At 39.0% G+C, this 19,573-nt stretch overlaps 1 protein-coding gene across 1 annotated transcript in view; it reads right to left on the bottom strand.

Annotated features, from left to right (window-relative positions):
* Window positions 1–19,573, bottom strand: part of celf2 (cugbp, Elav-like family member 2) — a 171,461-nt gene that overhangs the window by 28,860 nt on the left and 123,028 nt on the right. The window contains exons 4-5 of the mRNA XM_034674158.1: window positions 10,991–11,248; window positions 7,480–7,543 (exon numbers count right to left, since the gene is read on the bottom strand). Coding sequence (XP_034530049.1) covers window positions 7,480–7,543; window positions 10,991–11,248 — 322 coding nt within the window. The remainder of the gene's footprint in view (window positions 1–7,479; window positions 7,544–10,990; window positions 11,249–19,573) is intronic.

Here is a 19,573-nt window from a genome sequence, read left to right on the forward strand (position 1 = left end):
GAGAGAAGAAGAAGAAGAAGAAGAAGAAGAAGAAGAAGAAGAAGAAGAAGCAGCAGGCTGTTCATGAAAGAGGCTGTTTATGAGAGCGCTGCTTTATTAGAATATAAAGGGGGAGTTTTATTTTGCTGCTCTGGTCCGCTCGCTGAGTTTAGAAGAGACGGGCGTGACCACAGAGGCTCAGATCGTTTTATATAACGCTGCTCACGATGTTTACAAGTTAGGAAGAAGTCATCCTGTGTTCCTGTCGTAGTCACATCCTTCACCTTACCTTGGCTGCCTTCTCTGTGCCCTGCCTCCTTTCTTTTACCTCTTTTGTCTCTCTCTCTTTGTCTCACTCGTCCTATTTTAGGCCTTCTATTCATCCTCTTTCTCTCCTTCAGTTTTTACTCCTCTCTTCTCCATCTACATCTTCTTCCTCCTCCTCGTCTACTTTTCCCATCGTTGTCCTTGTCGTTTGTGTTCTCTCTCTTTCTTTACCTCTGCTCTTCTTTTCTGCAGCATCTGAGACTTTATCATGTCTGCTTCACTTTCAAACCTTTACTCCATCTTTCCGTCGCAGCGTTCTCATTTATTCTGACCTTTCCACATTCAGGATTGTGCAGCTTTTGCATGCACATAACATTTTATTTTGAAGATCTGGACGAGCTGCACATGCTAGCTCACTCCAGAAAAGCAGCGTTCAGATTCCTCTCATCTTCTTGAGCCTCGTTCACCGACATCTTCTTCAGATGTTTCTTAAACTTAAACTCAAGTCTGCATCAGATTCATGAACGCTTCTTAAACTGCAGAATCATTCTCACCTGTGTTCTTAAATTGATGAATGCCAGTTTGAAGCTTGTGCTCTATGTTCCTAATTAGCACAGAGACACGCCCCTTAAACGCCCATATAAGGGCATGACACTGCAGGGTCACCAACATGAATCCCAAAGGAAGTGGAAACAGGGGCCAGTGTCCAGAACTTTTTAACCAGGGTGGCCCAACTGAGGCTCTCACATAGGCAGGGGTGGCCGGGGCATTTACAAATAAATAACATTTACCCTTTCTGTCTTCACAACATACTTTCATTAAAGTATTAAACAGTTGTTATATTCATTTTGATTTAAAAAAAAAAAAACATGACAAAGAGGCATACATCTTACAAGTTTAATTCTTTAAGGAGTTACACTTTGAGGGCACTAATAAAGAAATCTACTGTCAGCCCAAATTATAGATTCTAACAGAAACCCCGCCTCCAACAAGACAAACAGCCAATCATAGTTTAGGATTTTGGGGTGGCCCCTGGGGTCGCCAATTGGATTTCAAGGGGTGCCAGTGCCACCCTTTGCCACCCCTCTGGACACGCCACAGGAAGTGGATAGACATTGGGAATAGCAAATTAAATTAAACTGATTAAACTGGAAACAAAGTGAAATGTTGATTTAGTTGATTTGAAATGGAGGTAGAGCTGCTGGAAGTTGTTTTAAATTATATTTTATATCCTCAGTTGTGAATTTAAACTCTTATATTTGCTGATATCACTTGTTCAAAGGTCGCCTTTATCACAAACATTGCGCTGTAACCAGAAACTGACACACAGCTGATGAGTGAAATAAAAAGTTTGATCTCAAATCTGAAGTACAGCTTCCTGAGAGACTTGAATCTACTTTTAGTCCAATACTTGATCCGATTGGACTTTAGTGACTTTAAACTAAAAGCTGTTATTGTCTGATGTCATCTTAAACATCAGGTCTTAATTATATAAAGGTGAATGTCAGAATCTTCTCAAAAACTTTGTGAGAGGTTTTTAAGAACACATTTGTTCTGGTGAACGAGGCCCGGAGAGCTCAAAGTGATGCTTTCAGGAGGAGCGTGCATCAAACAGCAGAGGGTGGAGATGCCGACAGCTCATCTCTGCAAAACAAGAGCAAACTGCACAATGCTATGAGCGTGTTTGCACTGGGATATCACTCCTGCACTTTCAATAAATCAGGCCTTCTGATGCACACTTTCTTTCCCTCTTTGTTCTTCCATCCCTGCCTTCCTTTCATATTCCTCTACCTCCTTTCCTTTGCTTCTTTCCCTCCCTGTGACCTCCTCTTCCCTCTTTCTCTAAGCAGCTCATAATTTCCTTCTTTCTTTTGTCTGAGGTGATCTCGCTCGTTGATCATAATCCCAACACTGAGGAGGAGAGGAGGAGGAAGAGAGGAGGAAGAGAGGAGGACCAGAGGAGGAAGAGAGGAGGGATACAAATATAATAAAGTCAAGAGAGAAAAAGAGAGACAGTATGGAACAAATACGATCGACTCCCAACATCAGAGTCGGAGTATCCGGGCTGTGCAGATGGTGCAAGAGTGTGTGAGTACATGTTTGTGTGTGTGTGTGTGTGTGTGTGTGTGTGCAGCGTGTATGGCAGAGCCGGGCTGCACCAGGCTGGCGTTGGCTGCGTCTAATTGAATGCTCATTGGTGTAATTGAAGCCTCTCAGCTCTGCAGCTCGGCGTGTTAAAGACTGGGACCAGATGTCATTCAGCTGTGTCACATCTCCTGCCAATCACTAATGCTCGCTCGCCCGCTCTCCATCTCTCCCTCTCTCCCTCTCTCTCTCTCTCTCTCTACACGCAGATGGAGGACCAACAGATCTCCAGATTCAGACACCGTCACTCGCCTGCCGTTCCAAATCCCAGAGCCTATTTATCCGCGGCGAGTGTGTGTTTGTGGAGGAAAATGCGTGTCCCAGCTCGACAGCAGAGTGTGTAAAAATTTAAATCAGCCACAGGGAAATTGCGAGGCGATGTAACTCGAGGGAGAACGATGGGAAACTTGAGGACACAAGACAAGAACCGCCTCTTACCAAACTCCCATCGCGCTCACGATCTGTTATTGTTTCCTGCTGATTTCTTATCGTCCTCTCCGACTGCAAAGTGTACAATTAAAAGCTCACACCTCGCAGGAAAACTTACAGAAGAAGAAGAAGAAGAAGAAGAAGAAGAAAGTAGAACATAGAAAAGTGCGAAGGCTGCAGGGAGGCGTAAAAGGTGAGATGAAGAAACTGTGATTGAAGAAGGTGGAGAGTGTGAGAACAATCTGCAAAAAAAAGAGGCTTAAAATAAAAAGTGTTGGAAAAAAGAAAAGTAAGAGAGAGAGAGAGAGAGAGAGAGAGAGAGAGAGAGTATCCACGAGTTCACAAAGTCTTATTTAACCTAAATTTAAAGCCTTAAAAATTATATTTCTTAAAGACAGAGATTTTATCTTGTTCAACATTTAATAGGAGTCTTCTCGGCACGCTCAAGGCTTAGATTAATAAGGAACTGGGTTAATACAATATGCATTTTTTATTGCTCCAGCTTTACTTAAGAGACTCCAATCGTCCCTGATCACTTTATTTCCTATTTTCTCTCGTGTCATTTTTCTTATTCGACCCATTTTAGAGTTTCAAACTTTCACTGGATGCATGAAGTGGGAAATAAGCTGACTGTGTGGATCCTATAGAAGAGGTTACTGAAGGTTAGTTTTAACCTGGACACAACTTCAGCTGATTCTAGTGTCTCAATGAAAACCAGAAACAAAAAGTTTTGTTCTTTGTTTCAGTCAGCAGCTTGGATACAGGCTGTAATGGCTGCAAAGTACACATTCTCATGGGTGGATCTAAAGTTTTTGTTTATTAAGATCATTTCTGTTACAACCTTTTAACAGGAAACAAACCTTTCAAAGCCACAAGAATTCACAAGGAAAAATAGTGACTTTACTTTGTGTCATGAGTTCAGTTTTAGATTTGTCCTTGTGTTTTATCTGTCTTTGCTCTTGTTTAATTTGTACCTTGTGTTTCATGCTTTGTTTCCTGTCTGTCTGTTTCTGTATAAGTTATAAGTTATCATGTGTTCACCGTGTGTTTCTTTCTCCCAGTGTTTCCTTAAGTTCTTTATTTATTTTTTGACTTCTTGGATTAGTTTCTTGGACATTTTAGTAAGTTTTGTTGGTGCCTGTTGTTCTGTTATAATTAAATCTTCATTATTATAATTATTACTATATTTATTATTACTATTATTATTTAGATTATTTAATATTATTATTGTATTTTCTTATTTAATCTAATTTAATTCTATTTTATCTTATTTTATTTCATTTTCCTTGACTTATTTATTTATTTATTATTTATTTATTCATATACTATGACCGAATTCTCTCCCCGCCAAGATAAATAGTAATTTAAAAAGTAATTCTGATTATTCTGTCACCATGGGAAAATGTAGGAGGACCTAAGTGCAGAATAATATAGATCATAGATAATAATAAAGAATTAGATTTAAGATTTAATAATAAAAGAACAAAAGGCACCAACAAAACTCTAGAGGACTAAATCCAGAAAGTAATAAAAAAAAAGCAACAAAGGGAAACACTGGGAGAAAGAAACACACAGTGAACACATGATGACTTATAACTAAAACAGGAAACAGGAAATAAAGCATGAAACACAAGGTACAAATCTAAAACGAAAGAAATCAACTTATGACACCTTGTTGAAGAAGGGAGTTGCTGATCTACCTTTGCTCTGATCCTCATCCATCAGACCCAAAGAGATATAATAAGGGACATCATTATTAAACATGGACATGTTTCAGCTTCATTTAAGGTCAAACTGTCAAATTGCTGATCTACCTCTGCTCTGATCCTCATCCATCAGACTCTAATATCAGAGATATTTCATCATTATTAAACCTGGACATGTTTCAGCTTCATTTGAGGTCAAACTGTCAAATTGCTGATCTACCTCTGCTCCAATCAGCTGCTGCTTTTGTGTTAGTTTGTGTTCCTGTGCTGCTTTGGGGTTTACTTTAAAACACTTACATCACACTGTAACACCAATAATAAAACAGCTGATCGGACAGAGGTAGAGCAGCAACTCCTTAGAGAAAGACAAAACCATGTTATTCTTTCACTTCATACGTCTTCATTTCTCAGATCCAAAGAGACGTTTGATTACTTCTAACCTTTGGTAGAAGTCAACACTTTTAAAGTGTCTGTTTATGACTGACTTAAAAATGGGAGTTGCTGATCTACCTCTGCTCTAATCCTAATCCATCAGACCCAAAGAGATATAATAAGGGACATTATCATTAAACATGGACTAGTTTATTTTAATTTAAGGTTGAACTGTCAAATTGCTGATCTACCTCTGCTCTGATCCTCATCCATTAGACTCTAATATCAGAGATATTTCATCATTATTAAACCTGGACATGTTTCAGCTTCATTTGAGGTCAAACTGTCAAATTGCTGATCTACCTCTGCTCCAATCAGCTGCTGTCTTTGTGTTAATTTGTGTTCCTGTGCTGCTTTGGGGTTTACTTTAAAACACTTACATCACACTGTAACACCAATAATAAAACAGCTGATCAGCACAGAGGTAGAGCAGCAACTCCTCAGAGAAAGACAAAACCATGTTATTCTTTCACTTCATACGTCTTCATTTCTCAGATCCAAAGAGACGTTTGATTACTTCTAACCTTTGGTAGAAGTCAACACTTTTAAAGTGTCTGTTTATGACTGACTTAAAAATGGGAGTTGCTGATCTACCTCTGCTCTGATCCTAATCCATCAGACCCAAAGAGATATAATAAGGGACATTATCATTAAACATGGACATGTTTAGCTTCATTTAAGGTTGAACTGTCAAATTGCTGATCTACCTCTGCTCTGATCCTCATCCATTAGACTCTAATATCAGAGATATTTCATCATTATTAAACCTGGACATGTTTCAGCTTCATTTGAGGTCAAACTGTCAAATTGCTGATCTACCTCTGCTCCAATCAGCTGCTGTCTTTGTGTTAATTTGTGTTCCTGTGCTGCTTTGGGTCACTTTAAAACACTTACATCACACTGTAACACCAATAATAAAACAGCTGATCGGGACAGAGGTAGAGCAGCAACTCCTCAGAGAAAGACAAAACCATGTTATTCTTTCACTTCAGACGTCTTCATTTCTCAGATCCAAAGAGACGTTTGATTACTTCTAACCTTTGGTAGAAGTCAACACTTTTAAAGTGTCTGTTTATGACTGACTTAAAAATGGGAGTTGCTGATCTACCTCTGCTCTGATCCTAATCCATCAGACCCAAAGAGATATAATAAGGGACATTATCATTAAACATGGACATGTTTAGCTTCATTTAAGGTTGAACTGTCAAATTGCTGATCTACCTCTGCTCTGATCCTCATCCATCAGACTCTAATATCAGAGATATTTCATTATTATTAAACATGGACATGTTTCAGCTTCATTTGAGGTCAAACTGTCAAATTGCTGATCTACCTCTGCTCCAATCAGCTGCTGCTTTTGTGTTAGTTTGTGTTCCTGTGCTGTTCAGGGTCACTTTAAAAACACTTACATCACACTGTAACACCAATAATAAAACAGCTGATCGGACAGAGGTAGAGCAGCAACCCCTTAGAGAAAGACAAAACCATGTTATTCTTTCACTTCAGACATCTGTGGTCAATATAAATCATTTATCAGATACAAAGATAAAGCATCAAATTCAGCACTTTTAAAGTGTCTGTTTATGACTGACTTAAAAATGGGAGTTGCTGATCTACCTCTTCTCTAATCAGCTGCTTTCAGTGTGTCAGTTTGCGTCTCTGTGTTGCTTTTGGGACTTTTTAAAACACCAGAAACTTCTAATAACACAAATAAACTAAGAGACATGTGCAGGAGGAGACCAGCAACTCCTGAGCTCTGTTGTGTTTTGGTTAATGTAGTGTGGTGGCTTTGAAGGAAGGCGTGTCACAGCTGTTTTGATGTTAAAAAAGCAGATTACTCTGTCATAAAAAGGTGAGTTTATTTTTGGTTTTCTTCCTCTAAAGTTGAAATAATTTGAGTGACAATCTGAGTCTTCATCAAGAACTTTTAGAGGATGCATTTTGATTTTGTTTTCTTTGTTTATTTCTACCTTTAAGTCATCCAGGCCTCAAACTATGTGAAGAAAAGCATCAGCTCTTCTTTAAATCCGCCTCAAACCTGCAGATACTCTTGAAAGCGAACATGGGGGGTGCAGGTGACAGATGGCAGAGACCCTCAGCAGCGTCAGAGCAGTAGATGGCGCCATCCTGCAGAGCAAGATCCCCACCTTTTCACCGTCTCCTCCACTCCACTCCCCTCTTGTCTTTTCTTTTCTCTTTTTTCCCCTCCCTCTTTTCCTGTGATTCATCCATCCCTGCAAAGCCTCGGTGCTACCGCTACACGCCCAGGGCACAACTCTTGTCTGGCCTCATTAAAAGATCAAGACAATTCTTAGCAACAGTTAATAAATCTTCAGGGCAAAGAGCTCTCTCTTTTACTCCACCACGCGAGTTCATCTGTTATGCTCTTTGGTTTCCTCTTTTTAGAAGTCTGCGAGAGAAAATAACAGAGAGGGCACAACAAAGAGTCCGCTGCCACCGTCGATCGGGGTTTCAGGGTGAGGGGGGTTGGGGGGAGTTTAGCAATGGATTTTTGACTCACCGGCCATCTGCTGGATCCCGCTGAAGGCTCCGAGGTTACCGGAGGAGGTTGCCTGCTGAAGCAACTAATGGCAAGGAAAAGGAGAGAGAGGAGAGAGAGAAAGAAAGTGAGCAGGGTGGATTCAAAGAGCTTAAAACATGTCTATTCAGTGCTTGGGAGTGAGCGTGTTAGCATGGTGGTGTTTGCCTGAGCGCTCGATGAGTAAATGAGCTGCTAATATAGTTTGATCTCTCCTCTAAGCACAGGCGCTGTTTGTATTCCAGCGCGATTCTTCCAGACAAGTTGAGCATGAAAGCTCTAATCTAGCCGACTAATTAGATTCCAAAACAAAAGTGGAATACTGATGCTGTCAAAAACTCATCCTTCAAAGACTTGAATTAACGGCAAATTAACATCTTGTTTCTATTGTGGGTTCTTTTATTCCCCCCCCCCCATCCTCTAACTCTGGAGTAATCTTTTCAAAAGATGGAGAAAGAGGATTGAAAGAGTAAACACTAACTCTTCTTTTCTTTTTTTAAACACAAATGAATCAATATCCAGTAAAAGGAGGGCGGCTTGTCTGAGCTTGTTTTCCCTCCTCAGAACCAAAGGTGCTAATTGCACATTCGATCCGACAAATTGAGGATGTGTTTGACTTATTCTGTGATTCTCAGCGCCGGGCGGGGTGTTAATAAAGACAGAAGAGAGCAGGGGTTACAGTCCTGATTATGAAGTCCAAACACCGCACACACACACAGAGAGCAGGAAAATGAGGTTTCTGAACTCTAAAGAGCAAACTCCTGCAAATCCTCCAATCAAACAAATCAAGCACCGAGGGCTCTCAGGAGCTGTGCAGCCGAGCCTCAGCTACAGGATTTCTCAAATTGGGGATCAGTGGACTCCCATGGGCGCCGTGCGGTCCCCAGATAAATGTTTCCTTCATCTAATCCCACATGAAAGCACTAAAATTTACAACAATTACTCAATGTGTCGCAACAATTGCTGTAAAAAGTAGGCCCCTCTCTCAATTATTTCTCAAACATAAACTTTTCATGAGCAAAGAAACAGCCGAGTTTTCAGTGTTGTGACATCTAACGGGGTCTGAATGATTTATTCTGTGAGGAACTTTGTCGAACAATAACAAAACTAAAGTTCAGAGGATGAATTTAAAGATACAGTACGCGTCTTTTAAGACCACAGCTGATTGGAGGGTGAGGCAGAAGTCCAGACACCTCATATCAAATCAATCTGGAGAGAGTAATCAACATATTCCACCTCTACCTGTTGACACTGTGGCAAAAACTCTAATCTCACAGTCTCTTTTTGAGCCCTGTCTTCTTGTTCTTCACTCAAAGGGAACAATTTCCACAAAGGAGACTTTAAGGGATTGATTAAAGGTTTGTTTGCTTATTGTGATTCCTCAACTTGCCTCATTTTGAGTCCTTCATACTCTTAATATTTGTACAACCTAAGCTAAATTATAAAAAGTGTGGTCTCTGACTCAATCTGTTCTTCAATTTGCCTTTATTTCATTTTTTTTAAAGTATTATTAGTCCTCTTTAAATATCTTTTCAAAGTGTCTGATGTATTTTCCATGTTTTATTCTTCTTCTTTTATTTTATTTATTTATTTAATTAATTTTTTGACAGTCTTTTTATGGTTTTAAAAATTGCTTTAAAACATTCCTTTCATTTAGTTAAAATCTAATTCTAAAATGTCTCGTGTTTAATTCTTCTTCTATCATTTCATTTATTTAAACATGTATTTATTTAAATTCTTAAAGTCTTTTTATGAATCTGAAACTATTTCTTAAGGTGTCTTATGAGTTTTTATTCTTCTTCTTTTATTTATTATAATTTTTTAAAAGTATCTCAAGTCATTTAATTACTTTTAATTTTTTTTTTTTTAATAATTTGTTTAATATATTCATATATTTTTTCACAGTGCTTTTATTTGTTTAAAGTTAATTTTAGATTGTCTAATGTGTTAAAACTTAAAGACCTAGACCATTTTTTGGGGGCGCTAGACTCTCCTGTATTTACTTTGTTTTTCTAACCTATTGAAGCACTCAGCATCGAGTGCCATACATGATTTTATTCAGGAGAACCTTATCTTTCACCGTGATGCATTTAAAGTACCAGTAATACATTTGTTTTGTCTGATAATGGATGAAAATACTGAAGTTTTAAAAAAAAACGTCTGGGAATTTAGGTCATTTTTTACTGTGAACTCAAACAAAACATCAGGAAGTTTAGTTTTGTTTAATTAGAAAGTTGTATTTAGGTGTTTTAGACTTCCAAATGAATTTTTGTCACTATCAATCCTTTACTAAGCAAGTAACAGCCATTTATTATTGTATATTCTAAGGTGTTTTTTAGTGGAAAGAGCTATTTGTTGCTGCCGGCAGCTGTCTAGGTCTTTGAGGGTTAAATGTGTTTAATGAAGATTGTTTTTTTTCACTTTTTATGTTTTTAATTTTTCAAAAAAAATTATTTTTATTATTTTCCACAGTGTTCAATTATTCTAATTTTTATTTTATTTTATTTTTTACAGTCTTTTATGTTTTATATGTTTTAACTCATTTCTTTCACTGTAAAGCACTTAGGTAAACATTACAGTTTTTTAAAATCAGCTATTTAAGTAAAATAGATCAGATTGGATAATAAAGTTTGGGTAGATGTTTTGAAATTGGGTCATAAATAAAGATAATCTCAAACTGGATGTGATTTTGTTAGCATGATTAGCTAAATCACCACACAAACAGTATGCAGCCTGAAATAATCTAAGCATAGACGTGTGTTTAATATGTCACCTTAATCTGAATTTTGGTTGCATGACGTCTTTAAATCTGTCCAACCTCGTGGCTAACATAAACTGCTCCAGCTCTAGGGAGCATCAGAATCAGCAGTTTTTAAAGGGTTAACTCTGTGCTTCAGGTTTCCTAAACTTGATCAATACATGCATCGTACTCCAGGTAAGAGGAGCCGACCTCTGCATGGAGAGGTTTGCAAACAGCAGCCTCAGAACGTCTGAAGTGAGAACCTTATTTCATCCTCGAGGTGACGTTCATTCAAACCGTTTTTCACCACGGGGATAAAAAATGTAAACCAACAAATTACTCTCAATTTGTTGTTTGAAATGGTCCGGGTAATTTGAGGGAGGCAGGGTCGCTTAAGAAAAGCAACAGCAGATTTTTACTGTGTGATGATAATAACAAATGTTTTCCTTAATGCATCTTTCAGGAGAGATTTAGTGGAAGTCATTTACACAGATTATTCTTTTTAAATAAGAGCAAACAGGAAGAGAGGCTGCAGCCTTCTTCAATGTCTAACACCACTCTCTGGCTCCTGGCGGACTCAGACCTCGTTCAGAGACCTCATTTCCTGCTGGTCCCAGAGGAGGACGGAGCAGAGGATCCATGTCAGGACTGGAGGAGGAGTTTAAAACAAGAGGAGGAAGAGAGGAGGAGGAGGAGGAAGAGGAGACCAAGAAAGGGATCTTGGGGATGTTTTGGGTCGACTGTTTTTTTTACGTTTGGGGCACTGATAACGGTGCAGGGTGGCCACAGAGTTAAAGGAGGAGAGGTGACGGTGCAGGTGGAGGTGGGTGACTCGGCGGCTCTCCTTACAGCCAGATACTGCGGGGTGAGGCCGCCCAGCCCCGTCAGGCTCCCCCAGGTGGTCGCGCTGTTCAGCTGCTGCATCTGCTGCGCCAGCTGCTGCTGCAGACGCCGCTGCTCCTTGTCCTTCTGCGTGTCGGCGAACTTCACCACGATGGGAGACGAGCAGCCCTGTGGGAGAGGAGGAGGAGGAAGAGGAAGAGGAGGAGAAAGAGGAAGAGGAAGAGGAGTGGTGAAGAGGAGGAGAAAGGAAATGGAAAAACAAAAATAAGAATTTAAAAGTGATGGAAAAGAAAGGAACAGGTAAAGGAGAAGAGGAGAAGAGGAGAGGTTGCAAAACAAAAGAAAGAGGAGTGAGAGGTAAGAATGAAAGGAAGAAGAAGGGATGAAAAGAATGTAGATGAAAGATGAAAAAGTGAAGAAGAGGAGAGGAAAAAGAAGTGAAAGGGGAAATGGAAGGAGATGATGAGGAAAAGGAGACAGGTGGGGAGAGTAAGGAAATAAAAAGGAAGAGGGGATGAGGTGGAGAAGGAGATAAAAGCAGAAGAGAAAGGGGGAAAGGGAAGAGGATGAGAGAAAAGGAGAAATGGGGGAAATAAAAAGGAAGGAGGACAAGGTGGTAGAGAAGGAGAGAAATAGAGGAGAAAGAGGGAGAGGAAAAGGGATGGAAAATAAAAATAGACATGGGGAAAAAAGAGAAGAAGTCAGAGGAAAGGAAAGGAAGGAAGAAGAGGGGATGAAAAGAAGGTAAATGAAAGATGAAAAAGTCAAGAAGAGGAGAGGAAAGAGGGAGAGAAAGACAGAGAAAGAGTGAAGGAAAGGGAAGAAGAGGATGAGGAAAAAGGAGAAATGGGGGAAGAGTAAAGAGATAAAAAGGAAGGGGGGATGAGATGGAGAAGGAGAGAAAAGGAGAAGAGGAAGGGGAAAGGAAAGGGAAGAAGAGGATGAGGAAAGGAGAAATGGGGGAAGTAAAAAGGAAGGAGGACAAGATGGTAGAGAAGGAGAGAAAAAGAGAAGAGAAAGAGGGAGAGGAAAGAAAATAAGACATGGTAGGAAAAGAGAGAAGAAGACAGGAGGAAGGAAAGGGAAGAAGAGGATGAGGAAAAGGAGAAATAAAAAGGAAGGAGGAAAAGGTGGTAGAGAAGGAGAGAAAAAGAGAAGAGAAAGAGGGAGAGGAAAAGGGATGGAAAATAAAAATAGACATGGGGGAAAAAGAGAAGAAGACAGGAGAAAGGAAATGAAAAGGAAGGGGGAAAAGAGGTGGAGAAGAGTGAAGGTAAAAGGTGAAGGATGAAAAAGAAACCAAGAGATGAGAGGAAAAGGAGAGAGGAGGAAAATATGAAAGTGTAAGAAAAGACGACAAGAGACAGGAGATAAGGAGGAGGAAAGGAGGAGAGAAGAGAAGAAGAAGAAGAGAGAAGAAAGAGAAGAAGAAGAGGAGAGAAGAAAGAGAAGAAGAAGAGAGAGAGAAAAAGAATCAGAGTTAGATGTTTAGAAAAAAATAGACATAAAAATGATGAAGATACAAAAAGCTTTTAAAACAGGTTTTTATGACAGACACACACACACGCACACACACACACACACACACACACACACACACACACACACACACACACACACACACACACACACACACACTTCATTATTAACAAACTTTACGTCAGCAGAGAGAGGAAGGAGAAAGTTACCCACAATTAAAACTGCCTTATAAAACCACACACACACACACACACACACACACACACACACACACACACACACACACACTCACACACACAGTCACACAGGAAGCTTGACTCTAAAGCCGGTGGGCTTTCTTCTTTCCCCCCACAAGGGCTCGGTTATCTCGGAGTCCAGAGCGCTTTCACCAGAAACAGATTTCCCGACTTCTCCAACTATTTCATCAGCTCGTGTGAGGAGAGACTTGATGTGTGTGTGTGTGTGTGTGTGTGTGAGTGTGTGTGAGAGAGAGTGTGTGTGTGAGTGTCTTAGAGAAGGAGGCACACACACACTCAGATTGATCAGGATGACCAGAAACAGAGGTTGAGAGGGCATCACTGAGATTTAGAGATTCAGGACGAGCAGAGAGTGTGTGTGACTGTCCGATGAGGAGCAGTGTGAGTGAGTGTGTGTGTGATGAATTAAATGTCACACACACACACACACATGCAGCAGAAGGAGTAACACAAACACAACGCTTGTGATAAAAGTTGCAGTGCCGGCTAAAACACAGTGAAGCTGAGAGGAGTCCTGATTTATGGACACGCTGGAATCAAAGTGTGACTGCGGGCGGATCCGTCTGAAACAAAGACGATCAGACGCCTGAGAATAAAAAGCTTCTGATTGAAACTCTTTCAGTTTGAGGCTCCATGCTCTCTCTGCAGGAGGAGAGAGGGGACTCAGATACTCAGTCAGAGCTGAGGTATATATGTCAGGTGTGTTTGAGCAGGAGGTGTAATGAAGAAAAGTGCAGACTGTCAAATGTTGATCACATTAAATCAACACTTCTGAATGACTTCAAGCTTCTTTACAGAACTTATTATGATGATGATGTCTTTAAAAAGCAGCAGGTATGAATCACTTTCATCCCTTTGTGACTGTTTTTAATAAATAATGAATCATTCAGTAAAAACTGTGCACTATAAAGATGCAACAGGCTCTTCAAACATCTTCAGGATGCTTACTAAAAATCCAAAATAAAGATGCTTAAGGAGAGAGAAGGTTAAGGTGTACATTTGTGGCATGACTGAAATATTTAATTTTGTTGACTTTCCTTTTGTTTGTCATTAAAATCACAAATAAAAAATAAAGAAAAATAAGGAAATAAAGGGAGATGGATGATGGGTGTAAAATTAATACAAAACATTTAATTAAGTAAAATTATTAAGAGCAATAGAAATAAAAGCAAAATAAAATTATAAAACAATAAAAATAAAAATAAAATATATAAAATTAAAATTGATAACAAACATAAAAAGGAAAAAAAAAAAAAAAAAAATAGATATATAAAATAAAATGAATAGCAAAAATCCAAACAAATATATCTAAAAAAATTTTTTTAATAACAATAAAAATAAAAACAAAAATCAAATAAAAAATTATAAAAAAGTAAAAATAATCACAAAACTAAAAAGGAAAATAAATAAATAAATAAAACCATAAATATATATAAAATAAAAATAAAAACAATGAAATTAAAAACAAAAGTAGAAATATCAATTAAACAAGTCACAAAAATAAAAATCTAAACAAAAAAAAAAAAAAAGAAACATATCAAAATATATAAATGATGATAACAGTAAAAATAAAAATCAAACAATCATCAAAAATGTATTTAAAATTCTCTTATTGGTTAAATATTTGACAAATTAATTTAGAGCTGATTTTGAAGTGCATTAAACATGCAGTCCTTCTAATGACCAGCAGGGGGCGACTCAACTAGATGCAACACTAAATGAGACTCCATGGAAGTCTATGAGAAAATGAGCTGACTGCTCGTTTAATTTGCTGACTCATCAAATGTTTTCTAAATGAGTTTATGATCTGTAGATTCAGATCTTCTTATATTCAGCATGTTGTTCATTTAGTAAATGATGCTCTCACATCGTACGGCACTGAAATGCACAGACACCTCGTACTGCTCAGAACGTCTGTGCTGAAACTGGAATGTTACACATCCTGGTTTTTCAGCGCCGCTGCAGAGCGGCTGTTTACACAGAGAGCGAACACGGAGCGAACACCGCCTGAGGCTCAGCAGATCTGACATCAGGGCCGATCATAATTAGGTTAGAGCTGGAGTTTAATGCAGCTAATTAGGTCAAACTTTGACGTTAAAACGACTCAATGTTCAGAGGACCTGCAGGAACACGTGTGTGTGTGTTTGGTGTGTTCATCATTCCCTCTTTTTATTCTGACCACTGATAGATAGAGGAGGGGAGAGGAGGGGAGGGGGGGGATGGGGGGGTCAGTGTGGAGCCTGGACCTCCCCTGAGACCTGCAGCTCTCTCGCCCGCTCTGCTAAATATCTCATTACTCCGGCTGACACCCGGCCAGCGGGGGGAAACAGTCCGGAATGAGAGTCCGGCCCCGGGAGAGGAGGGAGAGGAGGGAGAGGAGGGAGAGGAGGGAGAGGGCGAGGGGCCTCCTCGTGTGGAGCTGTCGGTTCTCTGCAGCACTTTAAAGTTTTACAGGTGAGGTGACGAGAACGAGAGGAGGGAGGGTTGAGGTTCTCAGAAGAGAACCAGAAATGAGGAACTGCAGTTTTTAACACTTCCTTTGTCAAAAAAATCACAAATAAAAAAAAGGGAAATTAAGAAAATAAAAGTAGATGAATAATGGGTGTAAAGAATAAATACAAATAAAATGTATAATAACAACAAAAATGAAAACATAAATAAAAAATATAAAAATATGTACAAATAATAACAACAATAAAAACACACAAAAAAGAATAAACATAAATATATATGTGTAACTTGAATCACATGTTTTTTTTTCTGTTCTAGACTACATCAATTTTGTAATGATTATTTTATGACCATGTCAAAAGTCCTGGGTATTCAAGTAAAGATGGACTCCTTTGTTGCTATATTCAGAAACCCACTTGATCAAATTCAACTTAATTCCTTACAATCACAGGTATTAGCTTTTACTTCTCTTTTAGTAAGGCGTCGAATCCTACTCCTCTGGAAAGCCTCCAAACCTCCTTCTTTATCATTGTGGCTTAATGACATTATGTCATTTCTCTCATTGGAGGAGATAAGTCTAACAGTGAAGGGTAGGTCTAAGAAATAAAAAAAGGATTGTTTTCTTGAGTATTTTCACTCATTTTCCAGTCCTTCCTCTAACCTAGACCCCCCTCAACTTCTCTCTTCTTTCTTTCTTCTTTGCTTTCTTTCTTTCTTTCTTCTTCTTTTCTTTTTCTTTCTATCTTTCCTTCTTTCGTGCTTTCTTCTTCTTTCTTTTCTATCTTTCGTCTCTCTTTGGCTTCTTTCTTCTTTCTCGTCTTCTTGCTTTCTTTTCTTTTTCTTTCTTCTTTCTTTCTTTCTTTCTTTCTTTCTTTGCTATTCTTTCTTCTTCTTTCTTTCTTTCTTCTTCTTTTCTTTCTTTTCTTTCGTTCTGTCTTCTTTCTTTCTTCTTTTCTTTCTTTTCGTTCTTTTTTCCTCTTTCTTTCTTTCTGTCTTTCTTTCTTTCTTTCGTTCTTTCTTCTCTCTTCTTTCTTTTCTTTCTTTTCTTTCTTTTTCTTCTTCTTTCTCTCTCTTCTCTCTCTTTCTTGTCTTTCTTTCTTTTCTTTCTCTTCTTTTCTCTCTCTCTCTTTCTTTCTTCTCTTTTCTCTCTTCTCTTTCTTCTTTCTTTTTCTTTCTCTTCTTTATTCTTCTTTCTTCTCTCTCTCTCTCTTTCTTTCCTTCTTTTCTTCTTTCTTTTCTTCTTTTCTTTCTTCTAATTTTCTTTTTTCTTCTTTCTTTCTCTCTCTCTCTCTTTCTTTCTCTCTCTCTCTCTTTCTTTCTTTCTTTCTTTCTTTCTTTCTTTCTTTTTCTTCCTTTTTTGTTTCTTTCTTTCTTTCTTTCTTTCTTTTTCTTTCTTTCTTTCTTTCTCTCTTTCTTCCTTTCTTGTATTGTTTGTTTGTTTATTGTATTCCATTGCCATTCATCTATTTGGTGACAACTGTATTTAAAACACTGTATCTGATTATTTTTCAGAGGGAAATTGATTTATCTAATTTCTTTGGATGGCAGAGCCATATGTTCATTGTTTTGTTAGGGGGAGAAAAAAAACGAAAAACGAAGGGCATTGTACATTTTGAATTGACATCACGTATTTGCTCTGATTGTGTCCTAATTAAAAAGATTTAAATATATATATATAATATATATAATCCTGCATTGTCTTTCCCTCTGCATTAGCTTCAATTCTCCCAGCTGAGGTTGCAGCTTGGTTGCTCAGAAGTAAGACTTTCAGAGATGTTGAATCTAGTTCTTTAAGACTGAACGTTTCTATAATCGTACCTAAAGATGGTGAACTGGTTGTGCAGTTTGGTAAAATAAAACTCACAGACCTCGCTCAGCGCTGCAGCTGCAGAGAAAACAGATCTGAGAGGTCTGGTTCAGACTCACCTGAGCTTGCTTGCCTGTTTTACAATTAGTTTCAGATCATTTTAGATTGCCTTCTTGCAAACTATCATGAGTATTCATGCAGATTTTGCAGGACTGGTGCCACATGGATGCACAGTAACTGGACTCTTCTGTGAGTTCTGTTAAGCCCTTTTAGATAATAAAGGCACACATTTAAATGGCATAGAATTGTGTATGGACCGTACGGACGTGTCCCTACCAATCTCAAACGATGGCTGAAATTTCCCCACCAATATTAAAGCTGAAGGGGAAAAAATGTGCTTCATGGTTAAAGGGTCAAATCCTTTCCCACTTCAGCACCAACTCTAAATACGTCTTTGAGACGGTCTGATTTTTGATTGGCTTAGCTCCCTGTAGCTGTTTCGATTGCAGTGTTGACGGTGTGATCATGTCTGAGGATGTCAGGAGGCAAGAAAAGAAAGATGGACATTAGAAGCTATTTCAACAAAGAGTAAGTCACCAGAGGAAAATACTCCCCCCTCATAGGCAACCACAAAATCAAACCTACACCATTGCATACATTTAAATGTGTCTTCCTGGTGTCACATGAGAGTGCATGAAGTAGCTTTTAATAAATGCAGAAGTTGCTCTCTTTAAAGAGTTGCTGCTCTGTTTGTTTGTTGTCGTATCAGAATCCCACTCGCTCTTTAAAAAGAACCACGTGTTGCTTCATGTCTCTCTTCTGAATTCTTTCAATTCAAACTTTTAAAATGAAGAGGACCTCGTTACAGAGAAATCCTTCATGGATTAAAACGCAGCTAATAAAGAGAACTTCTTTAGTTTTTAAAGAATCTAATCGTGCATCGACTTCCTGCTCGCCCCGGCTCTCCCGTTCCAGCGCCTCGTCTGCTTTTTTAAAATCCATTTGAGACTATTTGATGATCCCGTTAATGTTTATAGGTATTTGTTGCTGATAGTCGTCTGCTGCTGGGTGCAATTACACTTCACGTTGTGTTAAACTAAATCTGCAAAACATCTGATTTGTTCTGAATTGGCCACTTTTGAGCAGAAACAGCAGGAGGAGCGTGATGACTTTAACTCTGGATGGGCAACAAAAGCAGGCTGATGATCCCGCGTCGGCCGTTCAGACGCACGAACACACGAGTTTACCCAAACTGATCAACAATAAAGATCACACGCAGAACTTTCTTTGTCTTAAATGCTCTCATGTTTCATATTTGGTATAAATAACTTTCACCATTAACTCCTCGCTGCTGGATTTATCTCTGCTTTTATTTGAGCTGCAACACTTCTGTAGAAAATAAAGAGCTGCGAGTCTCTGAGGAGCCGCTCTCACCTGGAGACGGATCTGCAGGGAAAACACTTTCCTCCCTGTTATTTCTGTCTCTCTCTCTCTCCTTTTTACAACCTTTGACAAATCTTCTATTCAAACTGCTGCTGCATCGGGTACACATCTTTACAGCATGTATCCTAAAGCTGGGATCACTGGAGGAGCTGAAATATGGATGCTGATGTTTACAAAACTAGAAAACCTTAAAACTTGATAACTCTGCAGGAAAAATGTTCAAACCACACGAGTCAGAGCATCGTTACACGCTGCTGGAGTCTGTGCAACATAAACTTAAAGATTGAGCAACTCAAGGAACACTTCTTAAGAAGTTTCTTGACATACAACAGTATTTTAACTGCAAGAAACTTATGCAAATGTTGTCCAGAGCAGGACCTCCGGACAGCTGGAGTCATGTGACGGAGGTTTTCCCTCCTCCTCCTCCTCCTCTCCTCCTCCATGTTGTCTTTCTGCTCCTCTGAAAACCTCTGACCTGTTGACTCCAGGCCTGGGAACAGCTTACAGGACAAACCTGATTCTTAGAGGTTTTTCATATGTTGTTAAAAACCAGAAAAGATGCATGCATGCACACAGTCCATTCCTTACTGTCCTACCATTCCTGAATTGAATATTAAATGAGTGCTCCCCAAAATAAGCTTTATACTATACATGCTGCAGAGCAGTTGCTGGTATTGCATGGTGATAACTCTTTAATGAGCATCAGCCAGAGTAACGCCTGGACTTCCACTTGATCAGAGCAGGACCTCCGGACAGCTGGAGTCATGTGACCGAGGTTTCCCCTTCTGTAATCACTGAATCAAGGACTCTCCTCCTCCTCCTCCACCTCCTCTCCTCATCCATGTTGTCTTTCTGGTCCTCTGAAAACCTCTGACCTGTTGACTCCAGGCCTGGCTCCGCTCATCATGACTTTGGTTTGTTGTTGTAGTTAAGTGAAATACGATCTGGTGATAACACAGAGTGTTTGATTCTGAAAATTAACCGGATGTTTTCATTTTGTTTTGGTGAAACCTGACTTCCTGTCCCGCTCCATCTGCTCTGTTGAGATTGATGCGT

This window comes from Notolabrus celidotus, chromosome 21, assembly GCF_009762535.1.
Source record: "Notolabrus celidotus isolate fNotCel1 chromosome 21, fNotCel1.pri, whole genome shotgun sequence".
Taxonomy (NCBI): domain Eukaryota; kingdom Metazoa; phylum Chordata; class Actinopteri; order Labriformes; family Labridae; genus Notolabrus; species Notolabrus celidotus.